Below are 14,595 nucleotides of genomic sequence, written 5' to 3' on the forward strand. Positions count from 1 at the left end.
CTTAATCTACAGTATTTTTTAACATGAATAGACTACTCCCTTTTACAGCCCTGTGTAAAACCATTACAGTGCTGATTTAATTCCGCCGGTGGAATCCATTAAGTTAGTAACTCAATTACATTACTCCAGTTCGGCTGGTATAATTAAAAACTCTCCCATCCCTAATACAAATGGGTTTATTAATTTCTATTATAATTTGTAATTCGAACATTGGGGGGTACACTTCACCTTTTATCAAGACGTTGATGTAGTCATTTTAACCTACAGAATTTGTAAATGGTAAATGTTGAGTTGGTTGTGGAACAGCCCAGTGACTAACAAAGTAAATGGTAATTGTTTATTTTGCTGAACTTTAGCTCTTGAAAGGGGAGCGCAATTCATTAAGCAATTATTTTAGTCTGCAGGAGCTGGTCATTCCTTTGAGAGGTTTACTTTAGCTCATGTCTACATGCATGAAAAAAACGTTTTCCTACTCAGACTTAGCACAGATAAAGCTCTGAAACTTAAGTGTTTTACATGTTATATTTTTGTGTGTGTTCACATCCACCTGATTGTCAAGTAGATTTTCAGCAATTACGTTTGAACACAGTTCCTGAGAGAGAATCAAGTTGCATTTCTCTTCATCCAGTGATTCATATTCAGGATAGGATGCAGGTTATCCTAGTCAGTAAAAGCCTTCCTGATTAGAATCTTTTTCACGGCGTCAAGTCATTATTGTTTTCTATACATGTGGTCTGATTCAATGATGATTACACTTTTCAAATTGCTACCATCCCAGGCACTAAGTCAGAAGGCCTAGGCCTGGGTATGGTATCTGCGTTAAGATGATCCAGAATCCAAAGTGCTGTACAGGCTGATCAGTACCCATGGTCTGCCAGGTGTTTTCCCAACTGAGAAGAGCTTGAGGCCTCAGGAGTGTTATAAAATTATCATTGGTACTCAACATTTCTCACTTTAATTTAAAGCTATTGACCATTAAACTGTTAGCCATACAGTTTCTTTCATGCCAGTCCATGATTTCAAATGGAAGTGTGAAGCAAACTTATTTGGTGCTTTTTCCTCTTTCCTCTTTTTGTGTAGGGAGCATGAATGGTTTAAACAGGATCTTCCAAAGTACCTGTTTCCCGAGGATCCTTCATACAGTACAAACATGATTGATGATGAAGCATTAAAAGAAGTGTGTGAAAAATTTGAATGTCCAGAAGACGAAGTGCTCAGCTGTCTTTACAGTCATAATCACCAGGACCCTTTGGCAGTTGCTTATCACCTAATTATAGATAACCGAAGAATAATGAATGAGGCCAAAGACTTCTACTTGGCTACAAGTTCACCTGAAGCCTATATGGATGAGCCTAACCTTCCCAGGCCGCATCCTGAAAGGGTGCCATTCCTGGTAGCTGAAATGCCACGACCACGTCATACGCTGGATGAATTAAACCCTCAAAAATCAAAGCACCAGCTAGGTGTAAGAAGGGCCAAATGGCATTTAGGTATTAGGAGTCAAAGTCGGCCAAATGACATCATGTCCGAAGTCTGCCGAGCGATGAAACAGCTGGGTTATGAATGGAAGGTAAGAATCTAAGAGTTTTTTTATTGTTCCTGTAGACCAGTGAGTAACTGGATAGACTAGCCAGATGCTTTTAGAGGCCTCAGTACAGAAGATTTGAATGTTACAAGATGGTACCGTATACTGTGGTACAATAAGTAAAAAGTACATCTCTCTCCTAGAAAAATTAAGAAACAATTTAAACTGCCACAAAAAAAGCCTTAGATGGCGCGCATTTCGGTGGGCTTACGCTTCCGAAAAGTGTTCATACTGCAAACAGCCACCTTCCTCGGGGCATTAGATCCATTATTGCACATAGCATCATTTCTTCCAATCTATGTGTGAGTAGAAAAATATATCAATCTATCTACATCATAAATAGATGTACAGAGGGCATCTAAAATATGTCTGTTACCATGTGTGTGCACCGGAATCTGTGAGTAAAAAGGCCTTCAAGGTCACCAAAATGCTACTGAAAAATGACAGCCATAAGAAACCTCGAGATATAAAGAAGTTCAATACAAAGGCCTGCATAGCATCAGTACTGAGAAAGTTGCAGCTTATAACATCATTACTTGCAACGGACGCTTGCCTCAGAGTGAAGAGCAGCAAATGGCCCTGCATGCAAAAAAGATTGGACCCATAACCAACCTCGTGAACTGTTAATAAGTTCTGAAAACTTGTGTAATAACCGAGTTCAAAAAAGTGTAAACTAAACTTTTTCTTATAATATTCTTACCAGGTCAGAGCAAACAAAGAAAATAGCCACAAAAGTTAAGGAACGGGGGCAGTTAAAATTGTTTGTTCATTTTTCTACGAGAGAAATATACTTTTTAATTGTACGCTTCCCTGAATATCTCTCCCTATGAGGTCAGGGACCCTGTGCTTCTTTGTTTGACAGTATACTGTGGTGCCAGGTAAAAGTCACTTTGTTTGTTTATTCGGGCTGATAGCTTTCATAGGTTTCCCTCCAATTATTATTGGTTTGTTTTTTCCCTCTGGTATTAGACTGAACACCTATGCTAAAATTTTATATGCAGCACTAGTGAAGTGTGTTTTCTGTTGGATGTCATGAGGCCCAGTAATTTGTAAATGTCGCAGGAACTCCACGGTTTCAATATAGGATCACATTATGCATGTTGCCTGTTGTGTAGTTTTTATATTACTTGTTTATCGCGCGGCAGTTAGCTTAATGTTGCATTTTTAGAAATAAATCACCTTTCGCTTTCTAAAGACTAATTCTGTCAGTACAAGGGAAGCTTGTTAAGGCTAGTCTTTGCAAGGCACAGATAACCATGTGTACTGATGGCGATTAGAATGTTGAACTTGCATTTACCTTTCACGAACAGAATATGGATTAAATAATGGACAGTGGTAATATTTGAAAAGTGGTTTAGGCTTGGTCATTGTGATGATAAAAGCCATTTTTTAAATTGACCCATTAACTATTTTATGGGTCCCTGTGAAATAATTTAATCGCTGCATTGTTGTGCAATAAAAGATTGTGGTAGAATTACAAACTCCCTTCCAGATGCTCCATTCTCTACGATTTTTGTGTTGCACTGCATGCGACATACAAGTAAGAGCTCAGGATTTTATACATAGTCCACATTGAAACATCTGTCAATTATTTATTCCCTTTTTTTTTTTTTTTTTTTTTTTTTTTTTTTTTTTTTTTTTTTAGCTAATGTTTTCTTTCTCATACTTCCAGAGACATAAGGACTTTCACCTTGTTGGCAACTTAATCTAGTCCTAGCTAAATTGATCCGCCTCTTTTGATCCTATTCGTATGGTTTTGTTAAAACCTCTTTCATAGAAGGCAGCCTTTCTGGTTGCAGTTACTGCTCTGTTTGATTACTGATGGCTTCCTAGGAACTCTGTGGTTTTTGACTTCTGATTGTGAGGACTCAACAGTGTAGGACATGCATTGTCTTGAAACTAAGTTTTAAAAAGCAAGAGAGGGCATGTATGTTGCTCATCTTGCCCTATAAATAAGATAGTAATTCATTGAATGCAAAGAAGAGAATTAGTTATGCTTGTGACAACTAAGGACCTTTACAAGGGATCTCTATAAAAGAATGTCTCAATGCATATAATCAGTGGGAATACAAAATGTGATAGCCAAAAAAGTGAAATGTTTATAGTCCTGTATCCTCCAAACAGAGGGATTATAGATTATTTTCTAATATATAATGCATCTGGAAGGATAAAGTCTCTTGGTATGGAATAATGGAGTTCCATTGCTTAATGGTGCATGAGATAGGCACGCAACCTCAGAAAACCGTCATTAAAATAATCTGGAATTAGATATCCTTGTATGTTCAGGTTAAGTGTTGATACTTGAAACATTGATACTTGTGTGAAACACAAAGCACCCGATTGGTGGGAAGTGGCATCTAGGCTAGTGGCAGAAACGTAAGAGAATTAACATTGTTAACCTCTTTGCTCTATATCTTCCTCCTGGATTAGTTTAAGATAGGCTGCTGTGGATCCTTACTCCCTAGAGCATTTAAGTACCCTGTCCTTGGGTTGTTTAGGCATACACTTGTATCCGATTTAGCAATTTACAACTAGGCACTAATCGAAAGGATAGTTTACTTTTACACGCTGTGATACAGGGCTTTTCCAGTGGTGCAATATTTCGGTTTTGGTAACGATGTGATAGTATATATTAAATGCAATATACTTAAACCTACGTTGGTTTATGGGCATTCTAATAATGCAGAAAGTGGGGGGGAAAATTGCACAGAAGATGTGTTTTTTTTTTTTTTTTAGACCATGCAGACTAGTTAAACAAATTTTTTTGATCTATTTTATTTGTTCCCTTTTTACTTGATATTTCAAACATCTTGCTAAATGGGATCCCAGGTATTCTCAATTTAATAAGTTGTTCCTACCTGAAGTCTACAGGCAGCTAAAACAGTTGTAGCGCAAATCCAGTTGTGTGCATGCTGCTTTTTTTATCTCCTTTCCCAGAATGTAAAAACTTATTTTCCTCAAGCCAGTTTGGGATATAGTTAAACATAGTAAAAAGTAGGTGGAGACTTTGGTACACCCATTCCAAAAAAATGACTTTTTGTTGTTTCAAATTCTTGACATTAGGGAAAGGAAGTGTCATAAGTTACAGCAAATACCGATCTTAAGAGTTTGGAGCTTTGTTTTCTGGGTGTCCGTATGTGTTTTTTTTTTTTTAAGTAGACTAATACCATTCTAAAATTTTGATGTTGGGCCAAAGTTTAGTCTTGTGAAGGACCGACTAACACTATGAAACGGTTTTCAAAGTTTGCGATGCAGACTTGTATTGCTTCTGTTTGTTTTTACATTTTTATGGTCCGTTTGTTTGGCAGTAAGTAAAGGGCTAAAGATAACCTTGTCTTGAAATGAAGAAATTTGCTGCCTTGGTATGTTTGTTCGCTATAAATTTAACTTAATTTATATTTTAAGGTTGTAAACCCTTACTACTTGCGTGTCCGAAGAAAGAATCCAGTATCTGGCACATTCACAAAAATGAGCCTCCAGTTATACCAGGTGGACAGTAGGACCTATCTCCTTGACTTTCGCAGCATTGATGGTATGTTGTATGATTTTGGGAAGCTGAAACGTTGTAGTAGAAATATATTTTTGTTCTTTAATGAGATCATCTGTTTGAGTCACTTCTTTCTTGGATGTGTGTATATATATATATATATATATATATATATATATATATATATATATATATATATATATATATATTAAACACAACCCTGAAGAAAGAACATTTGCACCGGACACCTGGGTCCAAATTACATATTAGGCACACTACACCTGTTTGCATTTAAATCCCACCTCTACCTTTCACTGGAGGCAGAATGCCCTTTGCACCATCTGCATTGGGATTCAAAATTGTTGTGCCATTTTTCACATTAAGCAAGGAGGGAAGAAGAGGAGGGATAGGAAGTGACTAGATAATTCTGACATGTATATCACCGCAGAGCGCACAATCTTCAAGTAGTAATGTTAGAATATTAAACAACATGGGAGACGCAGTGAGCATAATTGACGTAATGTGCATCCTGTAATGAACATATCATGAGCATCAGACATTATCTATTAGGTATGTATTGAACAATAACCACTAGGCATCCGAGAGTATTCATTGGGGGGTAGGTCTGGTCAGGAGGTCTAAGACGTACATGGCATTGGTATGGTCATATGTGGTTGGGGGAAATGGGAGGGGGGCGGGGGGGAGTTGTCAGGCAGAGTCATGTGATCCAGAAGGTATTTCTTGCTAAAGTTACTAGCCATGTTACCAAGCGGCTGTCTTTTTGTGGGGGCCAGTGCTTATTTGTCCTCATCGGGCACTGACAAGCAAGAGTGGAAAACACACACAGGTGGAAAGGAGGAAGCGACAGGAAAATGTCTCAAAATAAAAAAGCAGGAACCTGCAGGAGTGAGATAAAAAGGTAGGAAATGTCTGAAAGTGAAAAGAAGTTGCTTGAGGTCAATTCGAGGCTAAGCAGCCTTGGTATTCTGTGTGCCAACACTTAAAAGTACCAAACGCAGGTTTAAGCAGAGCTCTATTCACTGCCACTCGTTCTATTACAAATCAAGTACTGATTACTGGTTGAGTTTTCTCAGACCATCCTCTTGACGGGAGTTCTGAATTAGACAGTATTGGAAAGATGAGTTTTGAAATGTTAGATACTGTAGAAGAATGTCATTTTTCAGTATTGCTTTTTTAAAACGAATAATTTTCCGGCTGATTTTCCCATTGCCCTCAAGTGCGATGAAGAGACGCTTCTTTGTTAGGCGCATAGCAAAGTGTGATTGGTTTGGCCTCAGGATCGAACCACAAATTGAGTCTTACTGTACAACAACTAGTAGAGCACATAGGTAAATGTAAGCTCAAATTAATATAAATAACCTTTCAGCATTTAAGGCCATGTTTTCCATGCTCTGAGGATTGCTTGCTTAACATATGGACATATTCAAATAAAGCTGTGATTCTGTAATCTGAGAACCACCTTTACAGGGAAATCCATATTTTTTTTCAGGTAGGATGGGGCGAAGTCCAACCTAACGAGGTTCTTGCTATGGTTTTATACACCCTGTCCACCCCTGACCGAGTTAGGCTTAAGATCAATTTAGTAAGTGTTAAAATGTACTACTAGTCAGATTCAGTGAGGTTACACCAAATTGGTGCCTTTCACGAACAAAGCGCATGATGCTTGCAACAATCTTTGCTTGTTCTTGAGGGTGCAGTACTAGGCTTAGGAGGTGCCAGTCAGTTGGCAGCCGTCTACCATAACTCGGGACCCTAAATCTATGGATGTTTCAGACGGGCACATTTCTTAAGTACTCCTGTCCACTGCCCTCAAATACTTTTTCCTTCACAGACATCCCTTATCTGAATGTGTTGAGACCCCACTCCCCCAATGAAACCTCTAATCCTCTGTGCCCAATCCAGCTGCAAGATGCCACCCCGACTCTAGAGATAACCAGAGTATTGGCATAGGATCCCAGGGGCAGCCAGGACGGTGAAGACATGGCTTTGGAGAGAGCCTGGTGGATGTGTGTGTGCAGTTTCTGAAAATATAATATTGCGGTTAGGCATGTGCTGCACCCTCTGTGGCCTATCCTCATGCCTGGAGGCTGACCGAAAAGGGCAGAGCGGCAGAAGTGTCCAAGATAGTGGCTGAGCACCGCATTTGACTTGAGTGGCCTAGCCTGTGGAATGACCTGGAAAGGAGGGCTTAGGAATGAAGCTTCACTTGCTGGCAATTGAGATGTTTACAGAACCAAGGTGCAGTGAGTAAGAATTTCCATGTCACCAGAGTACCTCTGCCTCATGTCTGATGGGAGGGATCTGGTAGAATGGCATGACGTAGAGGGGGTCTTTTGCTGTGGGGGAACCTCCAGAGCCATCTGGAGCAGTGTGAAAAAGGGCACTTTGTGCCACTACGAGCGGAAGACACTCTGCTGTCCCCACCTGCCCCCTTTGCCCCCTTTTTCTGAGGGGCGTCAGAATCTCCAGGAACCAACAATTGGAAATTGCATGTATACCACAGATTCCCAAATTGTTCCAACTGGTGTCTTCCTCATCAAATTAGGAAGGAAAATACATACAGTCAAGATCTTATCACTACCAATGACTGTTGCTACAGTGATATGACAATCCCTGCTCCTGTATGCCCCCCATGATCTGCTGGTGATGGCTTGGAGGGAGCAACATCCACGTACTTCCACTAGAGACAGGCCATGATGCTTATGATGTAAGGGAAATTCAGTTGCTGGGGGCAAAGCAAAGAATTAAGTGCTATTTATCAGCTGAAGAGGATTGGGGAAAGACAATCCCTGCAGAATTGAAGAGTGAGATCTCCTGTGGTGTCTTCAGAAATAGTGTTCATCACACAGAAGGATTGGAGGGCCTCCCATTAGCTGAATACCATTTCCCCAAGGAAACACAACAACGGTCCTTTGTAGCAAAATCAGTGTCTAAATGCTGGACCTGGGAAACATCAAGAGAATGTTTTGGGGGGAGGGTTTGGGTAATTTGTAGGCCTTTGGAGAAGCAGGTTGCTCATGGGAAACCTAACCATACAAAGCATTGTCCAGATGGGCATGGGCATATATCTAGCACAATCAACGCAACATTCTGAACAACATTGTCAAAGACCAGACACAGATCCTTAAAGGATGACTGGACAAGTTTACTAAGTGATACCCCATGGACAGCACCTACTGGGGCAATAATCATCTGGAGTACCCAGCTGCATTTTGCTGGGAAAACCACCGGTGCCTAAAGAGGTTAGCCTGCAAGTAATCAAAGGACTTCAATCAATTAGTATTTGTATAGTGCAGCACTGTCACCCATAGGGGTATTTGAGTGCTGAAGGTGCTGTTTTTGGTTGAAAGCCAGGCCTTGAGTTCCCTTCTGACGTCCGCCAGGGAAGGAGCTGTTTGGAGATGGTGGGGCAGGTCAATCCATGTATTGACTGCGATGATGGAGCGGCCCCTGATTGGGCTGCTCTGGTAATGGGGGTGTGCACAAGGGCGAGTGAGGAAGAGCACATATGTCTTGTGGGTACGTAGAAGTTGTGTGTGTGTGTGTGTGTGTGTGTGTGTGTGTGTCCTGAACTGGCATCTCTTCTGTATGGGGAGCCAGTGGAGGTTTCTGTGGGGGTAGGGGGGGGGTGATGTGGGTCCTTTTAGGGAGGTCTACGATGATTCTGGCAGCGCCACTCTATACGAATTTGAATAGGCAGACTCTGCTAGGATACCATCCTATTGCACCAGTGTTACAAACTAGGTCTCTAGCTGAAGGGTTATGCACCCTGTTCAAGTAGGGACCGCAACCCTAGTAGGGTTAAGTCAGATAAACACTATAAATGAGCTTGTGCTCCCCCTCTGGTAGCTAGACACAGAGCAGGCAGTCTTAACTTAGGAGACATTGTGTAAAATAATTGTGCAGCACTTAAATCAGTAAAAACACTATACAAAAATAATCCACACCATGTTGGGGGAAAAAAATAATTTAATGAAGAAAACCAGACCCAAACTACGACAATCCATTAAGTAGAAGTCGAGCGATGCATTTTTAAACAGTATTTGCAAACAGAAACTTAAAACTCTCTAACCAGGGCTGTCTGGTTGAGCTAGACCCAGGTAAATCCTAACCGCGATTGAGCGCAGGCCAGCTACAGGGACCAACCTTGTCCCACTGAAACAGTATCTTGTGTGGAGGGTTGCATCGACATCAAAGATCTGATGCGAGCAGAGGAGAGTGTGTTAAGGTGTTGTGTTGGTTCTGATCCATGCAGTCCGGGATGCGTCCTTGTCAAGCAGTGCAGTCCATATGATGTCCTTGAGATGCAGCATCGAACCGTTTATGATGAAGATGCATCATCAAGCCGCGCAGCCCATGATGCAAAGGCAATGCGTCTGGGCTGACTGGGATGCACCAATACAGAGCCGTGCAGTGGGTTCTGCAGTGGCTTTGTCCTCAGTAGCAATGAATTGACCTTGAGGAGAGAGGCAGTGGTTACGATGAGTGCAGTGATGGCGATGTGTTTTCTGTCAAACTGCACCAGAACCCACTTCCAAGGACCCAGGAATGGATTGGCACCACTTGGCATAGTAGGACTAACAGTTGGCTGAGTCAAGAAACTGTAGCAGAGTTGAATGAAGTCTTTGTCCCGAGACTCCAATGGTTTGCTGGCTTGCCTCCTGCTCTGGAGTCACTTTGGTTCTGGGCCTATGGAGATGGAGGTCGAGTCCTTCTCACCCCCAGGCAAGGAGGGCAGCAAGGCAGGCACAGCCAAGCAGAAGTCCAGCTGACTGATAATCCCTTCAGCAGCACTGCAGTCCTTCTTCCAGGCAGAATGCCCTCTGGTCCAGAAGGGTACTCATTTGGTGATGTTTGGGGTCCAGTACTTCATACCCAGTTGTGCCTTTCAAGTGAGGGAGACTTTAAAGACAGGCCTTTGAAGTGCAGAGTCCCTGCCTTTTGTTCCCTGGCTCCAGAGACACCACAGGGAATTATGCAGCCTGTTGCGAGGGCTCAGCATCAAGCCCATTCATTTGTAAGTGCCTGCTCCTCCCTCCCATCCTCCCCAGGATGACTCATCAGGATGTTAATGGCCCCTCAAAGTGTGGATGGCCCATCACACACCTAAGCTCTGTGTAGCTGTCTAGAGAGTGCACAAGAGCCTAGCTGTCACCCACCCAGAAGTGTATTTGGAGACGAACAGAAGCACAGAATGGTTGAAGTAAGAAAATGCCAATATTCAACACAAAGCCAGTTTTGCTGGACTCGCTCTCCCCCTAGATGAACAGCAGAACTCAAATTTAACCATCCGTTTTCTTGATCAACTGTTGGAATGTCAACAGACTCTAATACACGCTTAAACCTGATGTCTATTTGAAAGCAGCCATTTGTGTAATGGAGCCTGTCTCGTCACAGATTGTCTTCCATAATTGCTGCTGTAATAGTAGGGGCAGGTAGAGAGAACTGTGACGTGCTTTGGGTTCTTTGTAGTAGGGGTGGGTATGTGTATTTATTTATATATCTCGCACACGTACCTTGTTTTAACAGTTAATGGAGTATGCACGTCATCTCTAGTGCTTAGTGCATCTGAGGCATCCTCTTGTTTTTTGTACTTGGAAATGCTTCAAATGATGAATCGGCGCGGCCACATAGTTTGCTACCCGAGCTTCAGCAAAAGTAAACTAGTCTTTGTAGAATGGGTTCATTGTGTGATGTGAAGGGCGAGAGGATCAATTTTAACAGCTCGTATTAACTGTAATATAAAATGGTTGCAGTGCAACAGGTGAAAGTTCAAATTAAATATTTCTTTCTGCCCACAGATGATGTGACAGAAACAAAATCTGGAACAACTACTCCTCGCAGATCAGGTTCAGTCAGCAACTATCGATCGTGTCAGAAGAATGATTCTGAAAGTGATCTTCAGGGCAAATCCTCAGACGGGTCTCTTACCTCTTCAGTGACCTCATCAGTTGACTCTTGCACTGCGGATTTGGTCCCAAGACCTGGGAGTCACACAATAGAGTTCTTTGAGATGTGTGCTAATCTTATAAAAATACTTGCACGATAATTAGCTCTGGTTAGCTTATTTCTGCTGCAGCAATAAGCATGCCACGAGACGTAGCCAAATGCTTCCAGTTTTTAATCAGTGTAACATAAACATGCGCTGCTCAGCAAATTATCCACATCAACAAAAATGCGATTTGCACATGAATGAAAGGATGTTTTTTAAACGTTGGACCACTAATACACGGGAATTCTTTAGTGGTCATTCATTATGTATAAGGTTGGCAACAGCACACAACTGTATAATGTTAGTTGTCCATTGTTATTGCTTGTGCATGGAATGCACAATACTTGCAGACTTTAACATCCCACAAGGACCTTTTATCATTCTGTTTTCATCTTAGAGCGTAATTCTTCAATGTGTTTTATAGAGGTAGGTGTAAATTGGCAGCCCAGTAGCCAATGGGGCCTTTCGGTTAAACATAGATGTGCTGCTACTACTGTATGGTTTGGATTTCAACCCTACTTGGTTGTCTAAACAATTAGTGGTGTGGATTTTATGGAAAGGTGTTTGATCGTAATTCCTTTTTTAAAAACTTGCAATGTTTTGGTTAATCAGAACTTTTTAATTATTTGGGATAACTTTTATAAACCGATGATTTTAATTTGTGTTAAATTTGTCAGTCTGCATTTATCGTGCACTAAATTACATATAGTCTGACAGATTTAACTCTAGCATTATTAGTCGTTTTAATGTTCTACAATGGGTCCTCATATCACGTGTCCCGTCTGCCTGCACTGTAATACATCCTTCTATGTGACTCCAACTTTACAAATGGTGGTTAAAGTTATTTTGATAGCTTTATTTGATTTTGTTTATAAATTCAATAACTTGTTTGCTTTTATCAGACTGGTGCCTCTTCACTAATGTGGTTCCCCTGTACACAAAGCAGTGGCATCACTTATTAAATGGGGTCCAAGTGAGTTTTTTTTTTTTTTTTCTTTTTAAAGGGCTGGTTGTGTGAAAGACGTTGTGCCCCGCGGGATCAGATGGTATGAGAAGTTTGTGCTTGAAGGTGGATGGAGTGATCTGGAGAACAAATACCTCTAAATTGGGTCCAATGTGTTAAACAAATAGTTGGTTGTTTGTCAGTGTAATGTTTTAACAGAAATGAGACATTCAAGTAAATTCAACTCCTATTTATGGATGTCAGTTGTACATGTGTTCCTAAAAGAAACTTTATGGTAATATGTTTGAGCCAGAGGCATAGACTTGAAGGCATGTTAATTATTGCTCCAGCTATGTACCATTTGGTTTCACATATGTTACAATGCTCAATGTTTTACTAATCTCATGGTGTGCAACCATTTTCAAGTTGTAGGATTTTTTTTTTTTTTTTTTTCTTTGGTCAAGGGACCTGCTGAAAGTTCAGGTGACTCTCCAGTTCGGGGTGCTCTCTGGAGGACAAAACTTGTCTTTGTATGGCATATTAACTGGTAACTTTCAGACTATGCAACAGAAACCTGACCGTCTTTGTCTGCACACAACAACCTAGAAATATTGTGCTCCTTTGAAGGGGGCAAAAGTATTGATAGAGACACTGAAACCAAATGTATGGAATTGTACACATGCTTATTGTATCTATATCTTGTATCAGAGAACATACAAAGGCGGTATAACACTGAATATCAAAAATAAAAAGTCCACCCCAATTCTGACTTCTGCGCCATTTTATATAATTGTTCTGTTCCTGTTTCTTCTGTTAGAATTGCTGCATCCTGTGGTGGGGTTTACAAGATGATGTGATGGGTTTTACAAAATGAAAGGGCCGTTTTTTTTGTGAAACCAAACTTTTAGTGTAAGCCTCTAATCAAATTGGAGGTTCTCAATAGCATTAGTTACTGAATTACATGCATCTGCTTGTGTTTAAATATATAGAGCGAGAAAGGTATCTGGCCTTTAGATAAGAAGTTAAAATCCTGTATGTTCATGACTTGTATGAGCATATGCATTTCTAATTGGTTTCACGAGATGAAAAGTGGACTTGCTTAGTGGAACATTGCTATTGTTTTGCATTGGGTTTTCTGGTGTTATTGTGAAAGCTGTTCTCTAGCATTGTACCTTTTTTTAGGTTTTGCCTGCACAGCCTTTGCGCTGTGCTTAGTCTTTTGTAAGTTTAAATAAAAAAATGTAAAAAGGGGATTAGACACCCCCCCCCCCCCCACCCCCGCCACCTTACTTACCTGAACTTACTACGGCTTATTCATATGTTGCCCAAATGTAAGTGCTTCTGATTGTCCATCATGTAGTCTCCATGTTGTCCACTTTCACTTCTGCTCTTGCTGTTCTGTCCTTGCCTGGTGTGGAGCTTGGACCCAGTAGTGTTTGGCCACTAGCCAGTGTCCTTCCACTGGCTACCGCGCACAACTCCAGGGGCCTTCGTTTGAAGTTTAATATCTTCTTCTTTTTTTGTTAACGTTCATATATTATGCTTTTTACAGAACCTAACGTATGCCAGTTGAAAGTTTCAGTGAGGCTAACATTTTAATAAAAGGTCCCTATTAAAATGATCACTGGTCGTGAGCGACTTGCATTAATACATCATGCAGTAAGGAAAGACTTGTGTATTGCAGATTTCTTTTTTTTCTTTCAAAATAAACATCCCACAATGCAATTAATTCTTAAGTATTTTGTTTAGTTTCTAAAATAGACTGCACATTTTTCAATGTGCTTTACTCCTCTCCTAGAGAGTGAAAATAGATGGGGGAGGGCACTCTCCAGATAATATACCTTGGCTACTTCATAGGCCTTGCCAAGCTGCCTGCAAAGGAGAAAGAAAACCAGCATTGACAAAGCCAATATGTTTGGTCTATGCGTGTGCTATTGACTTTGTCATTGGTGTGTGTGTGTGTGTGTGGGTGTGTGTGTGTGTTTTTTTTCTCTTTAACACAGAGATGATGGGCTTAAAAGAAAATAAAGGTAGTGGATCCAAAATGATGCAAGGTTGCAAAATAGCTTTGGGGGAGGGGGTTGGGGTAATTGTCTCAGGATGAGAGTTCCTTAGAGGACATAAAATAAAAGAAAAAAATTGGGATGGGGCGTGTTAAACTTTCCAGTCTCTTCCGTCCTGGAGGTCTACAGAGCACAAGCCCTAAGTGTAGTGCGATATGGCACTGAGTTGTGGGGCCACAGCCAAGTTGAAGGTGTACTTCTCTCGGAGAATCAGTTTATAAGATTGTTGTAGCTCCCGCAGGGCATCCCTTTACTACCCTTGCAAATGGACCTAAACAAGATGAATAATAGAACAAGATTAAAGCCCATTCTTTTTTGGCTAAATCTGGTCTACAGAAGAACTGGTCCATTGCAGGTCTGCCTTAAGAGATAACTAGTAGGCCTCAGGCACTGTACATCTCCTTGTTAAGAACCTCCAGAATTATTTAAGCAACTTGGGTGTGGACAAGCTCTGGCTTTAACCTGGTTCAATCACTCCTAGTTAAGTCCCACTGCTGAAAAATT

The 14,595-nt window shown here is 41.0% G+C and overlaps 1 protein-coding gene across 3 annotated transcripts in view; it reads left to right on the forward strand.

Moving 5' to 3' along the window:
* PRKAA1 (protein kinase AMP-activated catalytic subunit alpha 1) overlaps positions 1-12,791 on the forward strand; it is a 113,610-nt gene extending 100,819 nt beyond the window's left edge. The window contains exons 7-9 of one of the 3 annotated variants that reach the window (XM_069221397.1): positions 1,085-1,570; positions 4,991-5,117; positions 10,895-12,791. In XM_069221397.1, coding sequence (XP_069077498.1) covers positions 1,085-1,570; positions 4,991-5,117; positions 10,895-11,142 — 861 coding nt within the window. In that variant the 3' untranslated portion in view covers positions 11,143-12,791. Of the gene's footprint in view, positions 1-1,080; positions 1,571-4,990; positions 5,118-10,894 lie in introns of all 3 variants that reach the window. The other 2 variants (XM_069221404.1, XM_069221411.1) reach the window with 2 other exon arrangements.
* Positions 12,792-14,595: the final 1,804 nt, after the last annotated feature.

Source organism: Pleurodeles waltl, chromosome 1_1, assembly GCF_031143425.1.
Source record: "Pleurodeles waltl isolate 20211129_DDA chromosome 1_1, aPleWal1.hap1.20221129, whole genome shotgun sequence".
Lineage (NCBI taxonomy): Eukaryota > Metazoa > Chordata > Amphibia > Caudata > Salamandridae > Pleurodeles > Pleurodeles waltl.